The sequence below is a fragment of the Streptopelia decaocto genome (genome assembly GCF_964273445.1).
Source record: "Streptopelia decaocto genome assembly, chromosome: 8".
Lineage (NCBI taxonomy): Eukaryota > Metazoa > Chordata > Aves > Columbiformes > Columbidae > Streptopelia > Streptopelia decaocto.
Genome location: NC_138662.1, coordinates 17720899 through 17745015, shown reverse-complemented (window position 1 = coordinate 17745015; position 24117 = coordinate 17720899). Strand labels below are relative to the sequence as shown.

Below are 24117 nucleotides of genomic sequence, written 5' to 3'. Positions count from 1 at the left end.
ACCTGGGGAACTGAGTGACTCAGTTTGGTAATGACTCCGGATTGTGCTTCTACTTTTTATTTGTGTTTGTCCGTTGTACCACTCCCCCGGTGCCTGCTGCCGAGTTCCTGGATTTCCACGGATTGCCTTGTTCCAGATGCCTTTGCAGACATGCAGAGCTCTTCAGTTGCCTTCTGGTACCCCTCAGAATCTGGTGCTTTGTGCAGGTGGAGCTCTGGCAGGTCCTGCAGAGGAGGAGCTGGAGCTGCCTGGGCTGCTCTGCCTCTTCTCCTGCACGGCTGCGTTCCTGCTTGTCCTCCTCTGGGACCAGCCGGGTGAGCCCCGTTGCTCCCATCTCTCCAGCTGTGCAGCGGGGGGGCCATTCTGTCTCCTAAGGAAGAAGAGGCAGCTCAAAAACTCTGTAGCTTTTTAAAGGCCGAGCCTATTGATTTGTCACATAAATTGAGCTGGTTTGGGGATGGGAAAGGTTGTCTGGCGACTGTGAGTTTCCTTGCTTAGGGCTAAAGGGATAGCGAACTGCAGAAACGTGTTGGGGCACTACGTGGTGCAAGGCAAAGGCCTCCAGCTCTGAGATCTTGTGCAGCAGCCTGTGCTGCTCACCTTGTCCAGACAGCCCTGTCTGTCTTAACCTGCAGAGCTACTCACAGCGCTACACACAAAGGAGGTTGTAAAGGCTTGGCAGTAAAGAAATCCACCCCCTTCCCTCTCTGCTGTGTCATCGTGCCCCTCTCCCTGGCGTCGAGAGGTGGATGGAGACGACCGCCCTCTTCCTCAGCATGAGCAGCTCTCATTTCAACCTCTTTTTTTCATCATCTGTTTGTATGTTCCTGTGCTTAGTTGCATTTGTGATAATCACGAAAACTTCCTCGATACGTTACTCTGCTCGTAATTCAACATTCAAAAACCCCAGCGATTGCAGTAGCAGATAGTATTTCATTATTGATGCGTTAGAGAACTACTTGCTCAGCATCGCTTTCATGTGAGCTCTACAAGGAGCACTCCTGGCCAACTGTTTGATGTCAGTGCTCCTGTGTTACCACCCCGGTGCATTTAAGGTGGTTGGTTACGGTGTCGTGTGCTCATGGAGGATCACTTCTCAAAGGAAGAAATTACTAATTTACCTGCAAGTCAGCAAACTTTTGTCTTTGTTCAGTCATCACTGGTTGCAGGATTTTGACTGCTGATTTCTGGTCATCTGCATTTACTTTGAAAATGTGTTCAACAGGATTATCTGCTTTTCGTATCGTTAACAAAAAATGGGCAAGTCAAAAAAGTGACTGTGGCTCTCAGTGCTGTCTGTATGTACCGCCGAGCTTTTCTTGCTCATCAGGAAGCAGGTATTGGGAGCTTCCCGAGTAAATATTACACATTCATCTCTGTGGTTGTAACAAGCCTTTGATTACCTTGTTTTATCAAAAACCTATCAAAATAACTTCCTAAAATTTATATTCCTCAAAGCTTGTTGGTCCAGTATGTTGTTGACTGATGATTTATTCTGTAAATCTGACCACTGTAACATTGCATTTGTGCGAACATTCACCGTGCCCTGGGCATGCTGTGCTGCCGTGCTGGCAGTACCTGCATTTTGGAATCAGCATGTATGTTGTCAGTGCTAAAATACAATATAACTTGAGATGCAGGTAAGCCAGAAAAGTGAACCGCAATAAAGAACATCCCTTGAACTCTAATTCAGCATTGGCAAGTGGGTAGAAGCCCCAGAAGGGGAAATAAGGCTTTTTGGCTGATATGCTGGCTTTCAGCTTTCATGATTGCTCTCCACCACTGTCCTGCTCACTCTGTCTGCAATCTTAACAGGTTTTGTCCTGGAAAAAGTAGATCTGCAGGAGATGTGTCAATTTTCTAGTGGTCCCAGAACCATTTTAAATGACCAGGAGCGCCACTGGGCACCAGTGCTCTGGTTGGTGGCATTTCCATTTCAAAGACACCCCTGAGAAGGGGCAGCGCAGCAAACTGAGCTTTGAAACCTGCCGCAATGCTGGAAGATTGGAGAAATCCTTGTTAACCATGTAAAGTTCATTGGATTTTAATGCTTCTCGGTGATCACATAGCTTAATTAGTAAGTGGATCTGACTGTCTCGCTGTGCGCGGTGCAGGTTGCAGGTGTTTTTGTAGCCCGGTTTCCCCCTCGAGGTGCATCGGACAAACCGGTGTTTGTTGGGACAGGGCGCATGAGTGTTACATAAGCCTGGAGTAAATTCCCTACAACGTGGACAGAAATGTATTTGCGTGATCTTGAGCCCAGGTGCAAGGCTGCAAAAAGAAGGCTGGTCACAAACCACAGCGGCCAGACTGGAGCCGGGAGGGCACTCAGTGATGGTTTGAGCCAGGGGGAAGGATCAAAACAAGTCCTATAATGGAAAGCAAGGCTGAACCTTAGCTTGGGAGCCACGGCTCTGTAATTGCCACACTGTGGTGTTGCCATGGCTGCCCAGGCTGTCCCTGCGTGGTTTCCTGGTGTGTGAGAGCAGGGCCGGGGCTGCCGACGAGCCGGGAGCTGCCGTACGTGTTTGGGGAGCTCGGGCGTGCGCTGGCAAGCCGAGGTGCCGGGAGGATCCCCGGCCCGGAGATTTGAGGCCTTGAGTTCAGTCTCTCCCCTGACTCTTCCCTCCAACAGAGCAGAGGACGAGCTGTGATTTTTTTATTTTGCAGGATGTTAAAACCCCTTTTTACTTTTTCTCCTTATCGTAAGGTCTTGCGTTCTGCCTGAAACTGCAGTTGCACTAGGAGAGGGGCCACAATGTGAAATGGGGGGGTTCTGGAGGGTACAAGGGGAGAATGGACTTGCCAGGCCTGGGGGGGGCTCCGTTGTGTTTTGATCTGAGCTCCTTTGGCCGTGTTGCCATCTGCATAGTCTGTGAATAGTTTTCTCTGGCACAGACCTTGTTCCTCAGTGTTGCATCATCTCTGGGAGAAAAGCCAGGTCCGGAGCCCCAGCACAAAGGCTTTTCTGAAGCCGATGAAGCTTGTTCTGTGTGCGGAGCGTCTCTCTCCTTCCTGTCGTCCTTTCCACGGGATTCCTGCAGCGGCCTCCGTCCGAGAGCCCCTTCGTCAACAGCTGCTTTATCTCCGCCGCTTCCTGCACACCTGGCTGATGCAACGTCTGCCTCGGAAGCCGCTGCCGAGTCTCCTCTGGATGGAGTCGGGTTATTTGCCCCGGCTGGGAGTGGCTGGGCAAGCAGCCATCGTCACGTGGGGGCCTTAAATAGATGTATAAAGGACGTACAGCCAGACCTGCCAGGCAGAGAGTATTTAGTGGGATTACGGAGAAATTTTTTTCCAACCCCCCCCCCAATTCTAGGGCTAGAGGTTGCAATCCTACTCCTGGCGACTTGTTTGTGGTTAGTCTTCCACTGGTTGCGACTACGGGACGCTGCTTCGTGCCAGTAAATTCTGCTGATTCCCCTTCTATATTCAGCGACTTCCCATGACTATGGACTGCCCGGATTCTCATGGGAACTGTAATTCTCTGGGTTTGGATGTGATCCTAGTTATTGCCCTTTATTGCTCTGTTTCCCTCTGACCTTGCATGTGGTATAGGCTTTTCTCTGAAACACCTTTAGAACAATATTTCAAGGTCTAGAGGTGTTTTTTTTCTCTTTGGGGAGGGGTTGTCTGACAACCTTTTTAATTTAGGATTTGTCTGCTTAGCAAGGTTTAAGAGTTACACAGGCACAAACCATTCATGTGAATGCTATTGCATTCACAAGCAACAAAATTTAGAGCAAGGAAACACCCTGTTCTGCTAGGATTAAACCAACATTGTTTATATTATTAAAATGAATCTCCAGTCTTATTTTAACCATAGCCATTTTCTGGTGTAGGCAGGCCTATTAAATTGAATCTGAAAACAGGATTTCTACAGACAAGGTGTGGTGGACCGAGCAGCAGCGTTTCCAGTATTTCTGTTCCTAGTTGTCTGCTTTGCCCGACTGCAGAAATCTATTGCCCCTATAATTGTATTTGAAAGGAAGTACGTATTTTACCTGCTTCTGCTTTTAGTCCCGTCTTCTTGGCATCAGCTGCACTTGATGAGACGTGGCACCGTTTCCTTCCTGCCAGCTGTTTGGGCAAAGGCTTAGAGGGGACAATCGCAGCAGTAACATCAGCTGCCACAGCTGGATGCACTGGAGGGTAGTTGTCCAGCCCTTTATCTCAAAATATCGGTTCTGAACCTTTTTGTTTGCGTTTTCTTATTTTTGCGACAGACAGACGCTTGACTGTTCTTCACCCCGTGGGAAAAGAGAGCAAGAAACTCTCAGTATAGAACTGGCATAGCAATTAGGATGCGTTCCCCTCGCTGCAGAACAGCTTTGCCCTACGACTCTCCCAAATCAAAAGTTCGTAGAACTGGAGGGAAAGAGAGGTGTTTTTCTTCTTTCCTGTTTCATTTACTTCAGTAATTTTCGTGTCACCATTTCTGTGGGGTTTTATGTGTAATTCTTATTTTTCTCTTACATTGTTGTTTATCTTTCTTGAAAGAATGGAAAAGAGTATTTGCAAAAATAAAGATTTTTTCAGGGGATTGCCTTCTTTTCATTTTTCAAAAATATCATTTTAAATGATTAATTTTTTGAAGAATTTGTCATCTTCAACAACAACTGGTTATGCAGAGGCAATGTAAACCAATGCTCTTAGTATAGAAAGGGGCCAAGAATTATTCTTCCAAGTCTGTAGGATTTTTCTGAATTTCTCCACTATGACCATTATTCTTTAAGTTTTATTTTGATGACTAATATTTTTAAAGTGTTAGCATTTCATATAGGTTGCTAGATTTTCAAAATATTGTCTTGTGACGTTTCTTGAAGATTCCCTCTGTTTGCAGCCCTTAAAGGACTTTGATACGAAGTCCTTGGTTGGGATAGTCTGTTTCCCTTTATGTTGAGGTTGTTATTCCTTTAAAACATCACCTCTCTCTCTTTCCTGCTCAGCAGACCATGCAAATGCAGCCGGGTCCCTTGTCATTACCATGGGGTGCAGGCAAAGTTTCTTGGTGTCTGCCGGACACTTCTTCATAAACATTTAAGACCTCAGAATAATTTGGTCTGCACAGATCAGTGCTGCTCTGTAGTTTGCTTCTCCTTTCTAATTTGACATGTTTATAGGATTATCCTTATGTATGACTCTTCAACCGATTTCAGATCGATAGGAATTAAACTTTCCAGTAAGGTTCCATTGATGCGAATTAGATGTTATAAGAAAGTCCAGGCAAGCCCTTGTCTGATGTCTCCGGAGTGTGTTGGACTGTAAAGAACGTGGTTGTATTGTCCTGTAGAAGGTATTTCTGGAAGCAAAGTCTTATCTGCCCTCCCTTCACCTCTTATTAAACGTTTCTTCTATTTCTTATCATAATACCTGAAATCCTTAGTGATTCCAAAAGAAAAACACAGGATTTTTTTTTCATCTGCAAAACAAAGAGGTTTTGCGTAACTTCTTGACTGATGAAGCAGCAGCCAAGTTTTGAGGTTTGTCTCCTCAGTCTTGGGTCAGTTGCTGAGAATACTTGACTGTGCGTTTTGTAATTTCTCTGCCTGCTGGTTTGATTTCTTTCAGCTGCTCACTGTCGTCCTTTGTAGCCCCTTAGGGTGTACTTTGCAGAGGAGTTAAGCTAAAATTGATGTTTTCTTCGTCAGATATAATGATGGAATCCAATCCCATGGATGGACGTGATAAAAATTGCCTTAAAATAGCTTAAACCTGGTTTAGTAAATTTAATCAAAATATTTTAAGTTTCCAGCTGTTTAAATTTTATCAAAATCAATTGAATTTTTTGGTACCTCAGTTTTAAACGTGGCATATGTAGCCCTCACTGAATGGCTTTGTCACACTGACTTGAGCTAAGTAGCTGTATTTGTAGACATTACATGTCTTAAGGTAGTTTCTAGTGCTTCCATCAAGTACTTTAAGCTGGGAATTTATAGTATGATTTCATATCTTGTATGGAACAACTCGACCGATGCATAGGCCCGTGGATACCAGAAGCTGTTGGAAATCGCCCATATCCTAAAAGCCTCTGGCCTTTCCCTGATCCTTGACTCCAGGTCTTGTGCAGTGTGGTGAGCATCAGGTCTCGCTGGTTTGTTGCTTTTTAACACACTTAATTTTGAAATGTTGTTATTCTAAGGGCTTGTTGGTGCTTTATCATGGTTCTCCGCATCCCAGAGAGCAAGGTGAACTGTGAACTGAATGTATACATACAAGCACTTCTTTTTGCATGTAATCACTTATGTATAAAACAGAAGAGAGTCTTAAGAAAGCTCTAAGATAAATCTTTAACCATTGCACTATATTTGTCAATAATTTGGTTATCATCTTATGCATACATAGCTAGTGATGGATTCTTGTGTTGCCAGTTATTTCATCCTTTCAGTTGTAGACGAGAACTGAAATCTCCCAGGCCCCATGGGATGGATGGATCACTCACTTGCTTTGTCAATCTGCTAGCAGATGATATATGGCACTAATGATAATGGCAAATACGTCAATATTTCATTTTTTAAAACTGGCATGTTGTTTCTTTGCTTAGTGAACCCAGCTTGTTTTCAGAGCAGAGGTAAGCATTTGTGTTGGTAGACTGAGGCACAATTCAAGTACTTTTAGGAATGTTTCAGAAGAAGTTGGGGCTAAATGACTTAAGGATTTGTCCACTCTGCCTGTGGGGGTGTCCTTACAGAACAGTGCATCTGAAATGCTGGGAACTGGGTGCATTTTTCAGCTAAACTTTTGAAACGCAAAACCCCTGGACCTGATTCTGTTTGCACTAAAGGTATTCGCCCTTCTGTGGGGTTCTGCCCTCGACATGAGGTTTGTGGGTGTGCTGGGAAGAATGAGCAGCGCTTGGTTGGACTCGGGTGGCACCAGCTGATGAGACAGGACATTTTCAGTGTGATTATTGAAGCACTTCATGTGTTCTTTAGATGCCCCAGAGATTTTGGCTATTCTGAAGTTTCCAGGGGAAAAGATGAATGAATAGGATCCATAGTCTGTTAGCATATTTTTTTTTTTTTTTTATAGTGCTCCGCTTGCAGAGAGATTTGCTACTGATGCACATGACAGCATTAAGTGTGACCTGGTCAGAATTTGCTGGCTCTGTCCCAGATGAGGCTGATGGAGAGGATGCCAAGGAAGGCTGCACGGCCCAGATGGTGTTTCCAGTTTGCCACCAGCTCTGGTGTATGGCTGTGTGAGATGCAGGAGAAAAGCATGCTTTGAATTTTGTGACTAGTAATGGTTTGGGAGCGTAAAGATGTGCAGCTTGTTATATGTGGAGCTCATCCTATACAGGTGACCTGCAGGCCTGTCACTGAGCACGCAGGAGAGGATGGTGGTTATCATATGGATGCTGGCAGTCCTGGGTTGTCAAAAGTCTCGGGTCTTCATCCAGTTCTGGGAATTCAATAACTAGAGTTGTTGGGAGGTGTGGGGAGTGGTACAGGAAGCACTTGTTTTGCCCTCTGCAAACAAAATATATGTGAGAAGTGGCCATCGTCAGTGCAGGCAGAGGGGATTTCCTCATCCTCCCTGCCCTGGCACACGTGTTGAAGTTGTATATGAGCAGAAAAAGCTTCTCTCAGTTTGTCCAGGATGTGTTTTGTACCAGCATTACCTTCCCAGCAGTTCATGAGGCACTGGATGCACAATGCTAAAATAATTAAAGTCCTCTGTAGGCACAGACCTACAGACGTGCATTGACACTGCAGAGAAATGGGCTGAATTTCTCTGTTTCCCCCGCCCCAGCTTGGTAAATGCTTTTCCCTTGAGCCTGTGATGGTGGGAGGACACAAGGGGAGAACTTCCCCCCCGCAAGACAATATAACAGCACCAAATGTTGATGGAGTTTGGGCATCCGAATTCAGGTAACGCATGCAGTCTGTGAGGCTGTGCCCATGGTTTTTGCCCAGGGGTGAATTTTTCGCAGCTCTCACAGATATTTTGTACAGTCCATCACCAGGTGTTGCAGACCACGGGTGCCCAGAGGTGTCTGTGAGACCAGGGCACTGGTGAAAATGGGAACAACCACATCTGGAAGGGAGGAAGCTCTAGCGAGCTCTTTGACTGACTGCGCTTGATTGTCCCTGTTAATATTGACTTTTAACACCACAAATAGTGAAAAGAGTTTCCACCAGTAAGTTTTCTGCATCTGCTTTCTTAGTGACATGGCGGGCAGTGGTTGTGGATGGGAGCCAGCACAGCACTGCGGCTCTTGCATCAGAAACAGAACTTCAAAAATTAAATTCACTGTTCTAGCAGGTGTTGCCTCACCTTTGCTTGGCCAGCTGAGATTTATTACAGTCCTTCCCAATCAATACAAGATGTTACCTGAAATAACTGAATAGCATATATTTACATTTTAGCTAAGGCAACCATGTAAGGTTTTGGTCTGGAGGTGGGTTGAGTCCTTTGGTGTGAACTGAACCGTGTGAGAATGGGGGTACCAGTGCTGGGTGACTGTGCAGATGGGTGCTCATCTGGGCTGGTTTCATGATGTTGGGGAAGACTAAGTGTCTTTATACTGGTCAGGAGGAAGGAGTGAAAATGCCAAATGTGGGGAAAAACATCTTTAAATCCAGCATTTTGACAACCAGCTGTTATTTACCTGCTAGACCATCAAAATTCCTGTTTCTCTTTGATTTCAAGAATTGTATCATGAGGAAGATAGGTTTGTGCTGTGGTCCAAAGCTCATCAAACTTTCATTAAGTAAGACTTCGGATTTAAAGCAAATTTCTTCCAGTGGCACTGGTGAGAACTTGGTGCTGCTTTTTTCTCCCATACAGCTGTATATTTGATGAGAAGAGGTAGGAAGGAGCTTGGGGATTTTATATACAGAAACCAGCCAGTTGGATGGGTGGACATTTTGATCTCAACCCCAGTGTTTTCTGAGCAGGTTGATGTTCAGGGTGTTACCAGGCCACGTTTTGTGAAGACCAAACTGTACCCTAGCCTGAAGGTGATGTGGTCTCAGACAGCACTCGAGATCAGTCTCAGCAGTTCATTTTGAACGTTAAATTGTCTGAGTTGAAAGTACACGTGAAACAGCAGCAACAAAGAGCAAAATCTGAGCACAGGTGATGGTTGGGCAAGTACCGTTGGTCAACATGAAAGCGACTGAACTGGAATTTGCCTTGTCTAACCTTTCTGTTTGGTATTTCACGTTTCTCTTGTAATCTCTTTCCCAAAACCGGGAGTTAGTGTTGCACTGGAACAGTCTGGTGTTTGTACAGCATGGATGGAAAGAGGGTTTCCTATGAGAAGTGGCTGAAAACTCGTCCATTTAGCCCAGGACTGACCAGATACCCTGTGACTGCCGAGTCCAGAAGTTCCACCCGAAATCCTCTGGTTCTGCTGAGTCACGAGCAGGCGGGAGGCTGGAATTTGTCCTGATGAAATCTCAGGCTGCTGCCAGCTGCCTATGGGCACGGCAACGGCAGGAGAGCAATGGGGGGCAGGGGGGAGTCTAAGTAAGTATTTAAAAATATTATGGAGGACAATAAGGGTTTCTGTGTCCCTTAAAAGGGGGAAGGGTGCTTCAGATAGTGAGAAAGCCATCCTGTTTCTTTTAACCTCTTGCCAGTTTTCTATGACTCTGGGTTGAAGCAGGGATTGCTGTCTGTGGCTTGTAGCTGTATTTTAGCAGCGGTTCGTCTCATCTGCTGTCAATGTCACGAGCATGAGAAAGGATAAATGAGACACTTCCTAAAGGTCTTTTTATTTTTCTTTTTATTTTTCAAAAACCAACACCCTCAAGGACACCTGGGCTGTCGTGGGTTTGAGCTGCTTGTGAGCCGAGTCCTGCCTGTTTCCTTTTTCATCTCCCACCTCCCTGCGAGACCATTGCTTTGGGGCATAACAGGGAATTGCCACAGACCACTTAAAAACCTTTACGTGCTACTCCTGTAATTGGCTGTACGGCTGTCACTATCAGAAAGATTTCTCTTAGGGATGTATACTGAAGAAGGAAAATATTTCCTTGTACTAAAAGAAGTGGCCTTTTAAGACAGGAAAAGGCAATATAGTGTGTGGCTCTCTTTCTTCCTTCATTCACCCTGGTAGTGAGTGTGTGTTTTGGGGGTTTTTATTTGTTGAACAATGGCTGGACTATGGTGCCCAAATGTGAGACATTCACTACCCACAGGAAAACTTGGCTCCTGGCCCCTCTGGTTTTTCTGGCAGAGCCCGCGGTGCTGGGAGCGCAGGACGGCTCATCCACGCTGCTGCACAGAGTTATTCCAGGCTGCCCTTACAGTTTCATCTGTGGAGAGGATGGCTAAATTATCGCTGTTTTTCTTTGGTTTTGGAGCTGCCTTTGCTCTGTGCTGAAACGCAGCCTGTCGCGGGGGTTTTCCTCAGAGCCGCGTAGAATAATAGCTCCTTTATGAACGTCTGTGTTATCGAGGTTATTTACATAACGAGGAGCTGATCCCCTTTTACCTCCATCTGCCACCCAACCCATGGAAGTTTGTGTTCATGGGCGATTTCACCGGGCTCTTTAGTCGGCGGGGAGGGAGGAGCCCGGGCTGCGCGGCGGCCCCGCCGTGGCCGGCGGCTGCGCCCCGTGATGCCGCCGTGACTCGCCCGGCTCCCTGAGCCAATGGCCCCACCACCAAAACGTCTGATGTGGCTCTGCCGCGGGGAGGTGTCAGCTGTGGCATTTCTGGAAAGTCGCAGCTCACCCGACTGAGTAATCGCTGCAGAATCCAGGACGGGCCTTACTTGCCGAGGGGGGCGGCTGTTGGTGGCCACTCTGCGGGTCTCGCTGGCCCATGACCTGGGCCCAGTGAATGCAAATACAAGCGGGTCTCATGTCTCAGCTCAGTCCACCTCGGCTCATTCTCGTTGTCCTCCCAGATGGGGCTTTGCCTGCAACTTTTTTTGGGGCAGGAGTCAGGAAATGCTGATGAAGGGCTGCGGGTGATACATGACAGCTGCTCCCTGTATGCAGAAGGAGCTAATAGATTGCTTATCTGATAATTAGTCCTAAGTTTAGTTGGGGGGGGGGGGAACTATTATCAGCTTTATGGCAGAGCAGCTCATTGCATGTCAATCTAAAACTCTAAAAAAAAAAAACCAAAATACCCACAAAACTACCACCATTTACCTCCTTCCTGGCCCCACATATGAAAATGAAGTAAAAATGATGCGGCATGTCACTGATGGAAATCTATTTCTGCTTTTCTTTTGCTGTGCAAGCCTTCTCAGGGGATCTAGAGGGAGACCTCATCCTGTAACGGAGATGCAATGCTTTGTTTCTACCCCGGTAGGTTTCCCCATGTCCGTGACGTGTTGGCCGAGGCTCTGCGGCTCCTCTCCGCCCTCGGAGCGGCCAGTCGCTGCCCTCTGGACTCCGTGATCCCCGACGGGCGTCATGAGCATTGCAATCCCTCTGGGAGTCACCACACCAGATACGTCCTACTCCGACATGGCTGCAGGATCGGAGTGAGTGTTACCCCACGGAGGAGGAGGGAGGGTGTCGGAGGGCTGGCCCTGGAATCGGGGCTGCAGGATCTTTTGCCACTTGGGAGAAAGAGGGTGCTGGTCGGCTGGCTGTGTGAGAGTTGAACGTGGAGACAGAGTCTCAGTGTTTAACAAACGCGGTTTTGTGGAAATGGGTAAGTTTGACACAGGAAACAGGGAGGAGGAGAATTCCAGCCGTATGAGGTGCTCAGCCATGGGTTTTATATCGGCTTGGCTAGTAAGTCTATACTCAAGTGCGGGCAGCGTACACTTGCCGTGCCCATGTTTGACAAGGTGCAAGCCAGCTCCTTTTCCAAAAGCTGTGTTATGTGAGGGATCGCTGTGCTGAGCCTCCCTCTCAGCAGAGCCTGCTAGCTCAGACTCTGTACCAATCTTACATGACTGATTTCTGGGCCCCTTTGGAGCTTGGCCAGGGATGTGAGATAGCGTCAGCCTGTGTAGACACCTTGATGTTGTTTGTGCCCCTGAGCACAGACAGCACATCTCAGAGGACAATCCTTCAATCCTTCAGGGTCCCGCCACAGGACCCTCACCACAGCCCTATCTCTGAGGCCCTGCTGGAAGGGACTTACCATTTATTTTTTAAAATTCTGCTTCTGCAGGAGTCAGGAACATTTCAAATCCAGAAAATATTGCGTTGTGATGTTTTCTTAAAACCCTTGTTAGAATGATGTCAGCTCAGATGAGTACTATGTTTTTCTCGGGGGCGAGAGGGAGGGCTCAAGTTATTTCTGTGTGCTTCTACCTCCTGCTTTCTTGCATCCTTCTTTGAAACAGACTGTAGCATCTCTTTACAAAAATTTACAAAGGGCATTTTGGAGATAGATTCCCCCATGTATTATTTAAAGGTACCTACTGTGCGAATACCTGCCTGTCAGATTGATCAGTGTCGAGCAGATATTGCTGCAGACTCTATTAATTTTGAGTTGTAAGAGCAGTGGGCTGTTGTTTTTCCCTTCCATCTTGTTCTGATTTGACTGTGCATGGAGTTTGACCACACAGTCGCACTCTCTGCGAGACTGCTAATGCTCTATTTGTCTGTCTTGGCACTGGCCCCATTGTAGGCATTCTTCTTTGTGATGCTTCATTCCATCCTAAAGCCCATATTTTTACATGTTGTTTTTGATCAGGGAATCAGAATCTAGTAAGTCACTCATCTGCAGTAGGTATATGATTCTTCACTTTTCAAGATTGAACATTCAGTATTGCTTGTCACTGTGCCTCTCCCACACCAGCACTTTAGAAACTCAGCATGCAGGAATTTAAAACTGTTTGTGACAGGAGGAAGAGTGCTGAAGAGGTTACTCATGTATTAGGCACTTTGCTTTCAGAGCTGAGCACGGTAGAGAGCCAGATATATCTACACATATCCCTTGTTAACACTCAAACATCAAAAAGACTGTCTGTAAGCCTTCTACAAATCATTTTATTTTTCCCTTGTTGTAAGAAATTTGTAGGTCCAACTTGAGGCTAGGCCGGAGTGCTTTGAAAAAAGGCTTTTGAAGATTTCTGAATTGGTTTCTCTGTTTTCTGAAAATTGGGAATGCCAGGACTTTATTCTCCAGGCTTCGCACTGATGCAGTCACTTAGTGCTCAAGTGTCCTTCGCGAGTCTGTTCAAAGTTAAGGCCGTCCTCTGCTTCTCCTTTGGAATTCTACTAGTTTGATGCATGAAGTCTGGGGCACCTAAGCTTCTTGTCTCTCACAAGGGGTCGATTTCGAAGGTGTGCATCACGGAGGCAGTGGGAAGGTAGAAGGAAAACAAGCTGGCCCTCTTTTCAGACTGAACTTCGGCATCTTCCCCGGGTCTCTGATGCTGAGGGGGGAAGAAAGCGCTGAAGCGTGTTTGTGCTGGTCTGAGGGTGACGTGGAGGCTGCAGGGCAGTTCTGCTGTCTGGGTCCGGCTGCATGTTGGAAGTTGTTGAAGCTCCGTGGCGGGTGCTGCTGAGGAAACACGGGCCCCAGCGCTGTTGCCCCTGGACACCGTTGCACCAACAATCTTGAAGTTTTATTGCTAATGTTTGCAGCAGCATCGCTGGTATTCCATACTGACTGGAGTTAGGAACGTGGATGACTTGGACAGAGGACGGATCTGCTGCTTAGACTGTTTAGGCTCTTTTCTTTCTAATAGTGTTTCTGCAAATACGATTAAACCTGAATGGATTTGACTCTGTACCAATCTGGAAGGCCTAAAGGACTGTTGCAAAGATCCAGGAAGGCTGGGTTATGTGGCAAGCTCTACATGGTGTCCTTTTATAAGTAGTGTATCCTCTGAGACATATCGCCACTTGTATCTCCTGCTTTTGACTATTTAACTGGTTGTAGTTACATTGAAAATGAACTGAATTAATCATGTGATGCGCCTAAATCCTGAGCTACAGAAGTGTGGTTTGTGTAGTTCAAGGTTTTCCATGTTCTGCAGTTCTTTGTACAATGAATTATTCCTCCTTTACGTTGCAAAGGTAGATCCACCTTACTTCAGAATCAGCCAGAAGCTCAGAAGGTTTTAGTGCATTGGAGAATATATCAGGTTTAGTGCCAGGGTGGGGCAAACTTCAGTGCAGTAGAGATTTGAGAGCTAATGGCAAGTCCAAAGGGCAGAGGGGTTAGTGTTCTTGGGTGGTGCCTTAACACAGCCCCACGCGTGACCGTGTCCAACGGCCTTCGATTACTGCCCGATTCGTGCTGACAGTGTAGGATCCACTGAGAATCCTGCGAGATCTCACCACAGCAGCAGAGGTCCAAGGTAAAGTTCTCCTTTCCTGTGTTTTTATTTCCTGCTTGCTATAATTTTGAAGAAAATTTCATCTGCAGACACGATTCAGTAACATTCTGCCGTATTCTGATAGGGGCCCTACCTCTGATCTGTGCAGACGTTAGCTGACTCGTATCTTCTGTTTCTAACAGACTGTGTTTCCTGGCTGGTATTCTGCCTGTAGCCTCATTATCTAATATTCCCTGCATTGAACTGCAGCTCTCCCTTCTCTGAGTAGAGTTTCTGCAGCTTTCTGTTAAGGGATATACCTTTCATTTTTAGCTGCTTTTTTTCACCACCATGTGGTGGAAAAGCGCATTGTACCTCAGCAGCGAACTCCCTGTTCAGCACACTGCACACACCATGTTGCTGCATAGAAAGCGCAGGGTGAATCTCATTTGTCTGTGGCCGCTTACTGTCCAGGTCACAAATTTTTGTTGCCTCTTCATAAGAGGGAATCTCCAGCTCCTGGTCGTTGTTGTCAGGATAGCTACAGGTTTCATGCAGGCTTTATCACAGGTCATTGGACTCGGTTGTGTGAGGGAGAGAGAAACAAGCACAGATGCAGGAAAGCTGCTTCACTGCTGTTGAAAATAAATGGTTGCAGAGGTAGTTCTGTTCAGTGGCTTTGAGATCAGGCTGGCTGAGTTCAGACATGAATGCTGAACTAGACCCGACTTCCTCAACTATAAGGAAACTGAGCTTCTTACATGCTAATTACCTTTGTAACTTCCCAGATTGAGACCCAGTTTAATGAGTTATCCAGGGTGGCCCTTGCTCAGTTGCTTCCCGCTGTTGAAAGCAGGTTCATCCTGCACAACTTCTGCACACATGATGCCTGGTGAAGCGCATAATAACACCTCGATTTCATGAAGTTTCTTCATTTTGAGCTCATGTGTCGAATAGAAAAGAGCAGTGAAATACTGGCAGTAAAAAAAAAATTAAAAAAAAATTAAAAAATGATGTTATATTGATGGGTTTTACTTCTGGCCCTTTCTGCAGCCCAGAGTCTGTGGAAGCTAGTCCAGCTGTCAGTGAGAAGAATGTGTACTCCAGCCACGGCTATGGGGCCACCCAGAAACACAGCTATCGCGGGCTGCCTTACGCAGTGAGTACTCTCTCTGCAGTGAATCAGCTCTTTACTGTCTACTTTATTATTTTCTCCTTGTTCCGTAGTTCTTTGCCTGTTAAGCTGTAGGAGTTTTGGCTTATTTATTAGGGAACACTGAGTTACAGCTGAGTTCTGTCATACACTTTGCATGTGTGTGTTTATTGTTTGTGAAGTCTTGCGTACTCTGTAGCAAGCTTTATTAGTGTTCTAGGTGATAGATTTTTAATGGAATGAAGTGTGAATATATATATGAATATATAATATTTTCCTGGTGGCAACTTTATGCCCCATTTGGTTTATTGTCCACTATTTCTATCGTTTCAGCTGTGCAGATTTTCATATTGGTAACTTATAACTATGCGAAACAAGGAACAGTCAGGAAGAGTGGGAACATGGCTTGAAACTAGGGGATGAACAGAACATTCAAGAATTATTGGGGTTGGAGGGGACCTTTGGAGATCACGTAATCCAGCCCCCTTGCTCAAGCCAACTCTGCTTGAGCAGGTTGCCCAAGACCACATCAGGTTGGGTTTTGAATATCTCAGCAGACAGAAACCCCACGACGTCTCTGGGCAACTGGTTCCAGCATTTGGCCCCTGATGTCATCTCACATTATTAGCAATACAGCAGTTAATGTTGAAATCTCCTAGTTGTTTTCATAGGTTTTGAATTTAATCCAATGGTGCAGAAGAAAACCATTCACATCTTTCAGAGCTATCGCTTTACTTTCTTGGTAGATTGAGGGATTCAGAGTGCTGTTTTACAGCAGTTGTTAAGCAATAACCTGGGAATTGTGGATTTGGGGCTTCAGTTTCTAGGCATAATAATTTCACCTTAAAAGTAGTACTGCAAATACTCGTTTTCAGGATCATAATTATGGAGCCCCTCCTCCTCTAACACCGCCTCCTGTCCAGACCATTATACCTCGTGCAGAACTGAACGGCCTGCATTCGCCTGATGAGGAGAACTCCGGGGACAGTGAGAGCTCCTCAGAAGGAGAATCCATTCCCGCCTGGTGCCACTGCAGTGTCTCCCAAGATGGTTTCCTCCTCAAGTGTGAAAAGTGCAGGTAAGCTTTGGTGCAGTGCAGATCTGGACTGCTCCTCGTGTTGACTTCTCATACCAAAGCGTGTCACGTTTGGGCTGTGGGATGGACTTCGTTTTGCTAACTGGAGCGTTCTTTGCGGTACTTTACCTAGTATTGACCCTCCTCCTTTGCGTTGTCAGCCTGACAAGTGTTGGTGGCACCAGGAGTGGAGATGAGGCTGTTAAATTGATGTTCTTATCATCCTGGGCCCCACTGAGGGCACGCATCTTGTGACATCCTGTTGAATTTCAAGTGACTTTACTCCTACAAACCAGCTTCAATTGTGCATTCTCCTTTGGCAGAGGAATGAGCAGGGGGAAGGTGATAAGGCTCCGCCGTCGGAAGCAGGACAACGTGTCAGGTGAGCTTGAGGGTGTGATTCTGATAGCGGTGACTTTTGCTTTCTTTCTACAAGACCTTTGTCCTTTGGCTGCTGTAATCATCTCACTGTGGTCAGTTCCTGCTAATATTCTTTACTCCAAACAACTGGAATTTTGTCCTCTCCTTCTGCCTCACCTTAGCTCTTGGGAAAATCAGACTAGACTATCTTTTGAACAGAAAAGGAAAATGTTCATGAGTGCCATTCTGTGAGATATCAGAGGTTTGAGAGACCTGTTCCCAGCTGGGTGGGAAAACTGGGAAGGTATCGTTTCCTCAGGAAAGAGCTATGCAGGGTCATCAAGTCGTCTTGATGAAAATAGACATAAGGGTAAACTGTTCTCTCTTCGATGAATAATGTTGCTAACGAAGCGCACCTCTCTACAGGTGGGGAGAGCAGTGCAACCGAGAGCTGGGATGAAGAACTTTCTCCCTCTACGGTGCTGTACACAGCTACGCAGCACACCCCTACGAGCATCACGCTGACCGTCAACCGTGTCCGTAGAAGCAAACCTAAGAAGAGGAAGAGAAGTACAGAAAAAGCTCGCACTGCTCCAAAGGCCAAAAAGATCAAGGTATGTGGAGTGAGACAAGGTTGCTGTGCTTCCTACCAAATGCTGTGTGGAGTATTGTTGAGAGCAGGCCGACGAGCTGGCAGCAGACAAGAAACTTTTGTCCTGTCAGGAGTTGCTCTTTCTGGTGTAATAATGTGACGCCTTGTATTTGTGACCTGCTAGAGTACGTGGCTGTTGGTTTAAAAATTACCTTGCTGGAACTCCACCCTTATTTCTCAACACTGTCCATTCATGCTCAGAGCTTGGATTCAATTACATATTTTCTCTTCTGCTCTCTTAGGATGTGGGGAAATAGCTTTTGGAGTCTATATGTTTTGTGGCAAAGGGGCTGTTTGTGAATGGAATGAAAGATGAAGGGAGCATGGCATTTATTACCAGGCTGTGTTAAGGAATCTGAGCTGCAGAGCTGCTTGGTACTGTCCTTCAGGGACAAAGATAGTATGGAAAACTATGTAGGTAGTGATAAGCGTTTGCTGAGGGATGACTTTACTGTCTTGTTTGTGTTCGGGGACTGAAGTAATTTTGGATTGCTTATATTGGAATGCAAGTCTGTGAGCAGCTGGTTCTTCCCCATCATCTGCTGGCTTTACCGTGGTTTTCCCCAGGTTAGATTTCCCTTGAAGTTCTAGTAGGCACTGACTGATTAAATAAAATACTGGGAGCAGGAGCCAAGTGAGGTCTTCAGGGGTTTTGTGGGTTTTTGTTGTTGTTGTTGTGAACCAGCTTGATTCTATTGCTGGCCCTTCTGTCAAAGCAAGTGGGGTTAGTCAGGATAGTTTTGATCTTGAGATTTTTACTGAGTACGAGGCGAGGCTTTTTAGTTCAGAAATCCTGACCATCAAGCTTTTCAGCAGTTTCCACTGGATTTGCATTGCAGAGTCTTTTTGTACAAGTCCATTGCTGTTTGTGTAGATCTTCCTGTAATTCTCGCCATCTTTCATTACGGGTTGGTTTGTTGGAGTAAGATCTAGTGTGGTTCTGGGACACCAGTTCTGAAAAAATATATAATACTTTGTTTTGTTTTGTTTTGTTTTTTCTCCTTGTTTGGGGGATAGGCTTTTCGAGAGGGCTCCCGGAAGTCTCTGAGGATGAAGGTGAGTAGAACCGGGAACATTTGGTGGTGGGAGGGGGTTTTTCTCCCTGTATTTTGTGCCTGTCTTGGTTTGCCTGGTGAATTTCTGATTGTGGTACCAACCTCAGTAATCTCAAGCCTTGCCCTGCACCACAAGCAGGCCTGTTCAAAAGGGAATTGCCCCTCGAACCTTGCTTTTGCTTCCAATAACTTTCTGTAAGGTAAAAGTCATCCAGTTCCAGGAGACCTGACTGATTCATGACACCTGGGAGTAGGGTGTTTGATGTAAGGGATGTAGAACTGGTTGTGGCCACTCTTCTGTGAGGTCAGTTATCATTTGATTGCATCAAAGTTATATGAAGCTTGGCCATCAAAGTAGTGCACAGCTTTAATGTCAGGAGTCCCTTGCAGTGTCGCCTTGTTTCTTTCCACATCCTCTTACTAGGGATGGATGAGTTGATAAGTTGATCTGTGACCTTCTGCAATACTGGTAGGTGTGGCTATCTGATAGAAAGCTTATTTGACAAAAAAAAAAAAAAAAAGAAAAAATAGATTTGCACTTAGAGCTAAATGTTCTCCTAGAAACATAAGAGGTGCCTTAAAGTTCACTCAGTTCCATCTGCCCCTGGTGCTGTAGCTGACAGTGGCTTCTCACAGGTGGCTCAGAGGAAACGGGACAACCCTGTGGTGTGTCTGTCTCTACACACCTGTCTCCTTAGTGTGAAAGTGCTCTGAAAGGGTAAAATACATGGAAACTCTTAATGCTTTTGATATATATATGATGAAAAGAAAGATGGTTCTTCAGTTGTCCTTGTCACTAATACCTCAGTGTCGCATATGTGTCAGTCCCTTATGAAGTCACTTAAGTTACTGATCTCTGGAGTATCGTTTGTTGAATTACTTCAACTGTTGCCAAGTAAAGAATTAAGTTTAATGTTTTGTTTTTCCTACCAGTTTCTTCTTTTCCCTGCCTTACAAGATGGTATAAATGGGCAATCTGCTTTTGTCCTCATTTCTTTACACTGCTTTAGGACGTGCAGTTTTAGCCTTCTGGGTACTAGCTTATGCCTTACGTTCAGTTTTGTGAAACCTTGGTGACCATTTAGCTAGAGGGTTCAGCATTATTTTGGGATCAATCACTACAAAGATTGAGATGCAATCAGCACCTTCTAGCATTATGTTGGGCATGGGTAGGTTGACTATGGGACAAGCCTACATGAGATTTATTTGCCTTCGTGTGTTGTGTGCATTTGGATTTTTGATCTACGTAATTATTTTTCCAAAGGGACTTAAAAAAGCTTTTTCTGGCCATGTGCTAGCTTAATTTTCTTGTGTATAACAGTGCCAAGTGCCAGCTCTCAAGAGGTCTTAGTGCTGCACAGAGTTCTCCATAAATTCCTAAGTGTTGCTGTTGTGCAATGTTATGGTGGATGCAAGTTCTGAAAACGGTGTCCTCATAAATTACGCTTTCCTAGCTTGGAACAGATTTGCCTTTTTTGCAGTATATTCATACGCTCAGAGAACTGTGGATAGTTTTGTCCTTGTTGTGTGCTAGCTGCTCACCCTTTGCTGTTTGGTGCAGAATTCCCCTTCTGAAGCACACGCCTTGGATGAAAACACAGCCGAAGGGTGGGAGAACCGAATACGACTCTGGACGGATCAGTACGAAGAAGCCTTTACGAACCAGTACAGTGCTGATGTCCAGAACTTGTTGGAGCGTCATCTAAACTCTAACAAAGACTGTGTGGGCAAAACTGTGATGCTAGACACGATCAACAAAACAGAGCTGGCCTGCAATAATACCGTCATCGGGTCCCAGATGCAGGTAAGAACCATTGGGACAGAAGTGGGGTACGGAGACTGGTCCTTTGGTTTCTAGACATCAGGTGTGGGCATGAGGGAGCAATATCATAGCTGGTCATGTAATATCAGGCCAATAGGCATAGGTTTGATATAAAAGGGAACAGAAGAGATGCCAGTGCCAGGATAGATTCAAAACCACATTCAGCCAAATCAGTGTTGCTAAGCTGGGGATATTTTGTGCAGTTGTGTGATACGGTTCACAGGTGTTTTACCTTAAATTGAACAGCTTGAGGCAAAACCAGATCTATCACTTGCTGGAGATAGGACATTTCTGGCTTTCCAGAAATGGAAAAAAATCTTAAAAAATCCTTTGACATTATTTCAATATTTTGTATGACTATTTGGACTTTGGTAACTTTCAAATACTTCACAACTACAGCTGATCTTAGGGAATTGTCTCTCCCTAACGTCTCTGTTCCAAGATGTGCAATAATTGGTGTCTTACCAGCTTTATAGAGTGCATGTAGACAAGGAGAAACAGAAAAAGGATGTGTTTGTGTGGTGTATGTCCTCCACGGTACTCTTCTCAGATGGTGTTTCATCTGGTCCATGCTTTATTGAACAGAGAGCAGCATTCCCACTTAGTTCAGGCTTTGTAGGGCTTCCTTGTCCAGGAGAACAGAGGTAGGTGCAACCGAGAAGGATGGACTCCAAACCAGATGTGGGGCACCTCTTCTGTAGAAGGGGAGCAGAGTCAGAAACCTGAATATCAGGTCTGTGTTTGTGCTTGAATCATTCTTGTTTATATCAGTTGACTCACCGCTCTGTGAAGTTCACCTGATCCCTCCCACCTTTTCCTTCTGCTTTCATATAGGTGAAGCACATCAGGCAGAGCACAGATATTGCCAGTAAGGGAGAGTGCAGAAAGAGGACTTTGAACCCAACTTCCTTCCACTCTTGCCTCTAATTCTGCAATAATAAGACTTCTGTGGGGGTTGGCTAGGTGAGTGGCTTTCCTAAAGAGAGCAGCTGAGGAAATACAGAGAAGAAAAAGTTCTGCTTCTCTAGTAATCTTAATATTTTCTGGGTCCAAAGATAAACTTTTCTGTCTCCTTCAAATAAGGAAAAGTTCTGAAATAAGTAATAAAACATGTTTCTTTTTATGAACTTCATAGAGTACAGCAAAACAGATGATTATAAAAGATACCGTGCATAAATGTGCTTGTTCTTGTCATGCTTTCTTGCCCTCTCCCTTCCCTGTACAGACATAGGTTTTCCCACAGGGAAAAGTGGCCAGCATTCCAACTCGGAAGACTCCAAATGCGATATACCCTAAAGAAACAAAAATATAGAAAGTTGCAAAGCCTCATAGTGAGCTGCAGTTGTTCTAAACAAGCTGTAGGTAGGTACCCATCATTCCACATGCTGGGAAAGTATAAAGGGACTTTGTGGCGTTCTAGTTCCTTTTGGGTACTGAGGCAGGACCAGGTGGCCATCCCGGGCTGTGCTGGTCACCCCTCCTGTCCTTGATTTTGCTCAGCAGGTGGCTGTGGAGTGTTGCGAGGAGGTTTTCCTGATCAGGTGTGGAGTGTGTGCTCTCTCATCCTGTGCTTTATATTGTCATTCTACTCATTTGTCTCCTCTATATTAGACAAACTGAGAAGGCTTCTTCGTTTGCATCACTTGTCTCCTAACTAGGTATCATGGCTGGACATAAAATTAGCTTTTCTCGGAGATAAGGAAATAGGTACTTTGAGGTAGAAGAAAAATTAGGAAGGTTGTGTCAACATGCAGATGAGAGCTGTGTGTAGAAGGTGGGTGTCAGAAGTGCTCTGTTTGGCCATGAAAACGCTGAGGAGAGTAGAAAAGAGTGAAAATGTTTTATATGCCCTGCATGCTGTCACAATGGAGAGAGTTGTTTGACTTGGGTAAGCAACAGTGCAAGTGTCATCTCTGTATACTTTTTAAAAAATAAAAAATAAAATTGAAAAGGAAAGGAAAAGGAAAGACAAAAGTGGGACGTAACAGCTTCCCCAAGCCAGGAGGAGTAAGGAAAGATGGATTAAGGAGTTATCCATGCAGGATATGGGATTTTGATCATTTAAATATTTCAGATAAACCCCTTTTCAACTGTCCTAATGATGCAGAGGGAAACTTGTGAAAATATGAAGCTAGTAAATAATAAAAACAACTGAATAAAATAGCATTGGAAGTCATCTTAGTACAGGCTACTGCCAGATGCTTGACAAACTGAAAGCTGGGAATCACTTCTCTGCCTGCTGTTACCAAACCAAACCCAGCGTCAGTATTTGCCCTTTGTCACCTCTGATAATTGCTGACTTGAGCTCAACCCCCTGATTGATTTCACATTCTGAAGTGCAGAGTGAAAAGACCTTTATAAAATAAAGCCACTGAGTATTATGCAGATGTTGCTCTGCAAACATATCAGAACGGTTCTGTCTGATTAGCAGTCAGCAATCCCTGGCCTAGGACAAGAATAAATCATTTTTTCTTTTCACGCATGAAAGCATAGCAGCTAATCCTCTTCATATTTCTAAAATCGGAAAACGAAAACAAGCTGAACTAAGGTCTTGCCAGAAAAGCTGAGAGATCGTTCCTGTTTTACCCAACTTGTTTGCTCGTTGTCACAGATGCAGAGCTTCTGATTCTTTTGTGGATTGTCTTCTCCCATCACCCACCTCAGCCCACCCATGTTCCCCAAGCTCTTCACCAGTATCAGGTGAACAGTAATACAAGTCATGGGCCGAAGGTGAGAGCGAAGGCCACCAGACACTAACATCTCTGAAAGATACTAAGAGAATTTCATAGAGTAGAATAATTTAGGTAGAGAGGGACCACTGAAGGTTGTCTGGTCCAGCCTTCCAGTGTAGGGCCAGCTTTGATGAGAAATTGATTGTAACAGCAAACAAGTGGGAGCATAGAAACAATATTATTCATCTAGAGACATGCTTATGTCTCAGTCCTAATTTATCTACTAATTTCAGATACTTTCTCCTTATCTCCTGTCATACACCAACAAATTAATCCCGTTTATTCCATCTCTGTTACCACAGCTGGATAGTACAAAGTGTATCCAATGATTTTAAAATATATTAGCAGCAGAAAGCTCCTGCTGCTCTCGGCAGTGTACACAGTCTTACCCTGCAGTTCACCTGCGTCATGGATTTGTTGATCAGAAATCAAGGCCAGCAGTGTGGCTTCTTAGTCTGGGAATAACGTGTTTCTTCTATGCCAGTTCAGTTGAGCTGGGGAATCCTCTGTGAGCTCCCATCAGGACCTGAGATATGAAGAGACAAACGATGCCTTGCAAGGTTTTTAGAGTCTCCGATACACACATGCAAGTTTTTTCCAGTTGCCAGCAGATACAGCAGTATGAAAAAGAGATATATACCCTGTAGACGTGATAAAAGTAGCATTGCATGTACCTCTAAGAGGAGATCTGAAATAGCAAGACTCCCATCTGTGTAGGTTCCTGCATTACTCCCATCTGCATAGGTTTCAAGTTAGTGTTTTTATAAAGCTATCTTTATTCTGGACCTGAACGAGAGAAGTCAACAAGTAGATCTGACTTCACTGGCTGATTCAAGATACGAAAGCAATCAGTGTCATGTCCTTCCCAAAGAGGTTTAGTTCAGAGCATGTAAAGATTGCTACAAAAAAAAAGGTTTGTGGTTTACTACTTACCTGTGATCAGTACGGAGAGTTTCCTTTGGTTCCCAGTGCCGAGTGCTGCATTAACTTCATTTTCACGAGGTCAGAATGTTACACATTCTGTCATTGTCCAGACCAAGCCCCTTCTTAAAGTACTGTGATTTTTACCCATTT

At 45.2% G+C, this 24117-nt stretch overlaps 1 protein-coding gene across 5 annotated transcripts in view; it reads left to right on the top strand.

Annotated features, from left to right (window-relative positions):
- The window catches only part of SETD5 (SET domain containing 5), a 64977-nt gene that overhangs the window by 14251 nt on the left and 26609 nt on the right, over positions 1 to 24117 (top strand). For 2 of the 5 annotated variants that reach the window (XR_014184789.1, XM_082060216.1), the window contains exons 2-8: positions 11278 to 11452; positions 15248 to 15353; positions 16223 to 16425; positions 16746 to 16804; positions 17209 to 17396; positions 18452 to 18490; positions 20051 to 20293. Coding sequence is in view for 4 of the 5 variants with exons in the window: in XM_082060216.1 (XP_081916342.1) it covers positions 11382 to 11452; positions 15248 to 15353; positions 16223 to 16425; positions 16746 to 16804; positions 17209 to 17396; positions 18452 to 18490; positions 20051 to 20293 (909 nt within the window). In the remaining variant the exon portion in view is untranslated. The remainder of the gene's footprint in view (positions 1 to 11277; positions 11453 to 15247; positions 15354 to 16222; positions 16426 to 16745; positions 16805 to 17208; positions 17397 to 18451; positions 18491 to 20050; positions 20294 to 24117) is intronic. The other 3 variants (XM_082060219.1, XM_082060217.1, XM_082060218.1) reach the window with 3 other exon arrangements.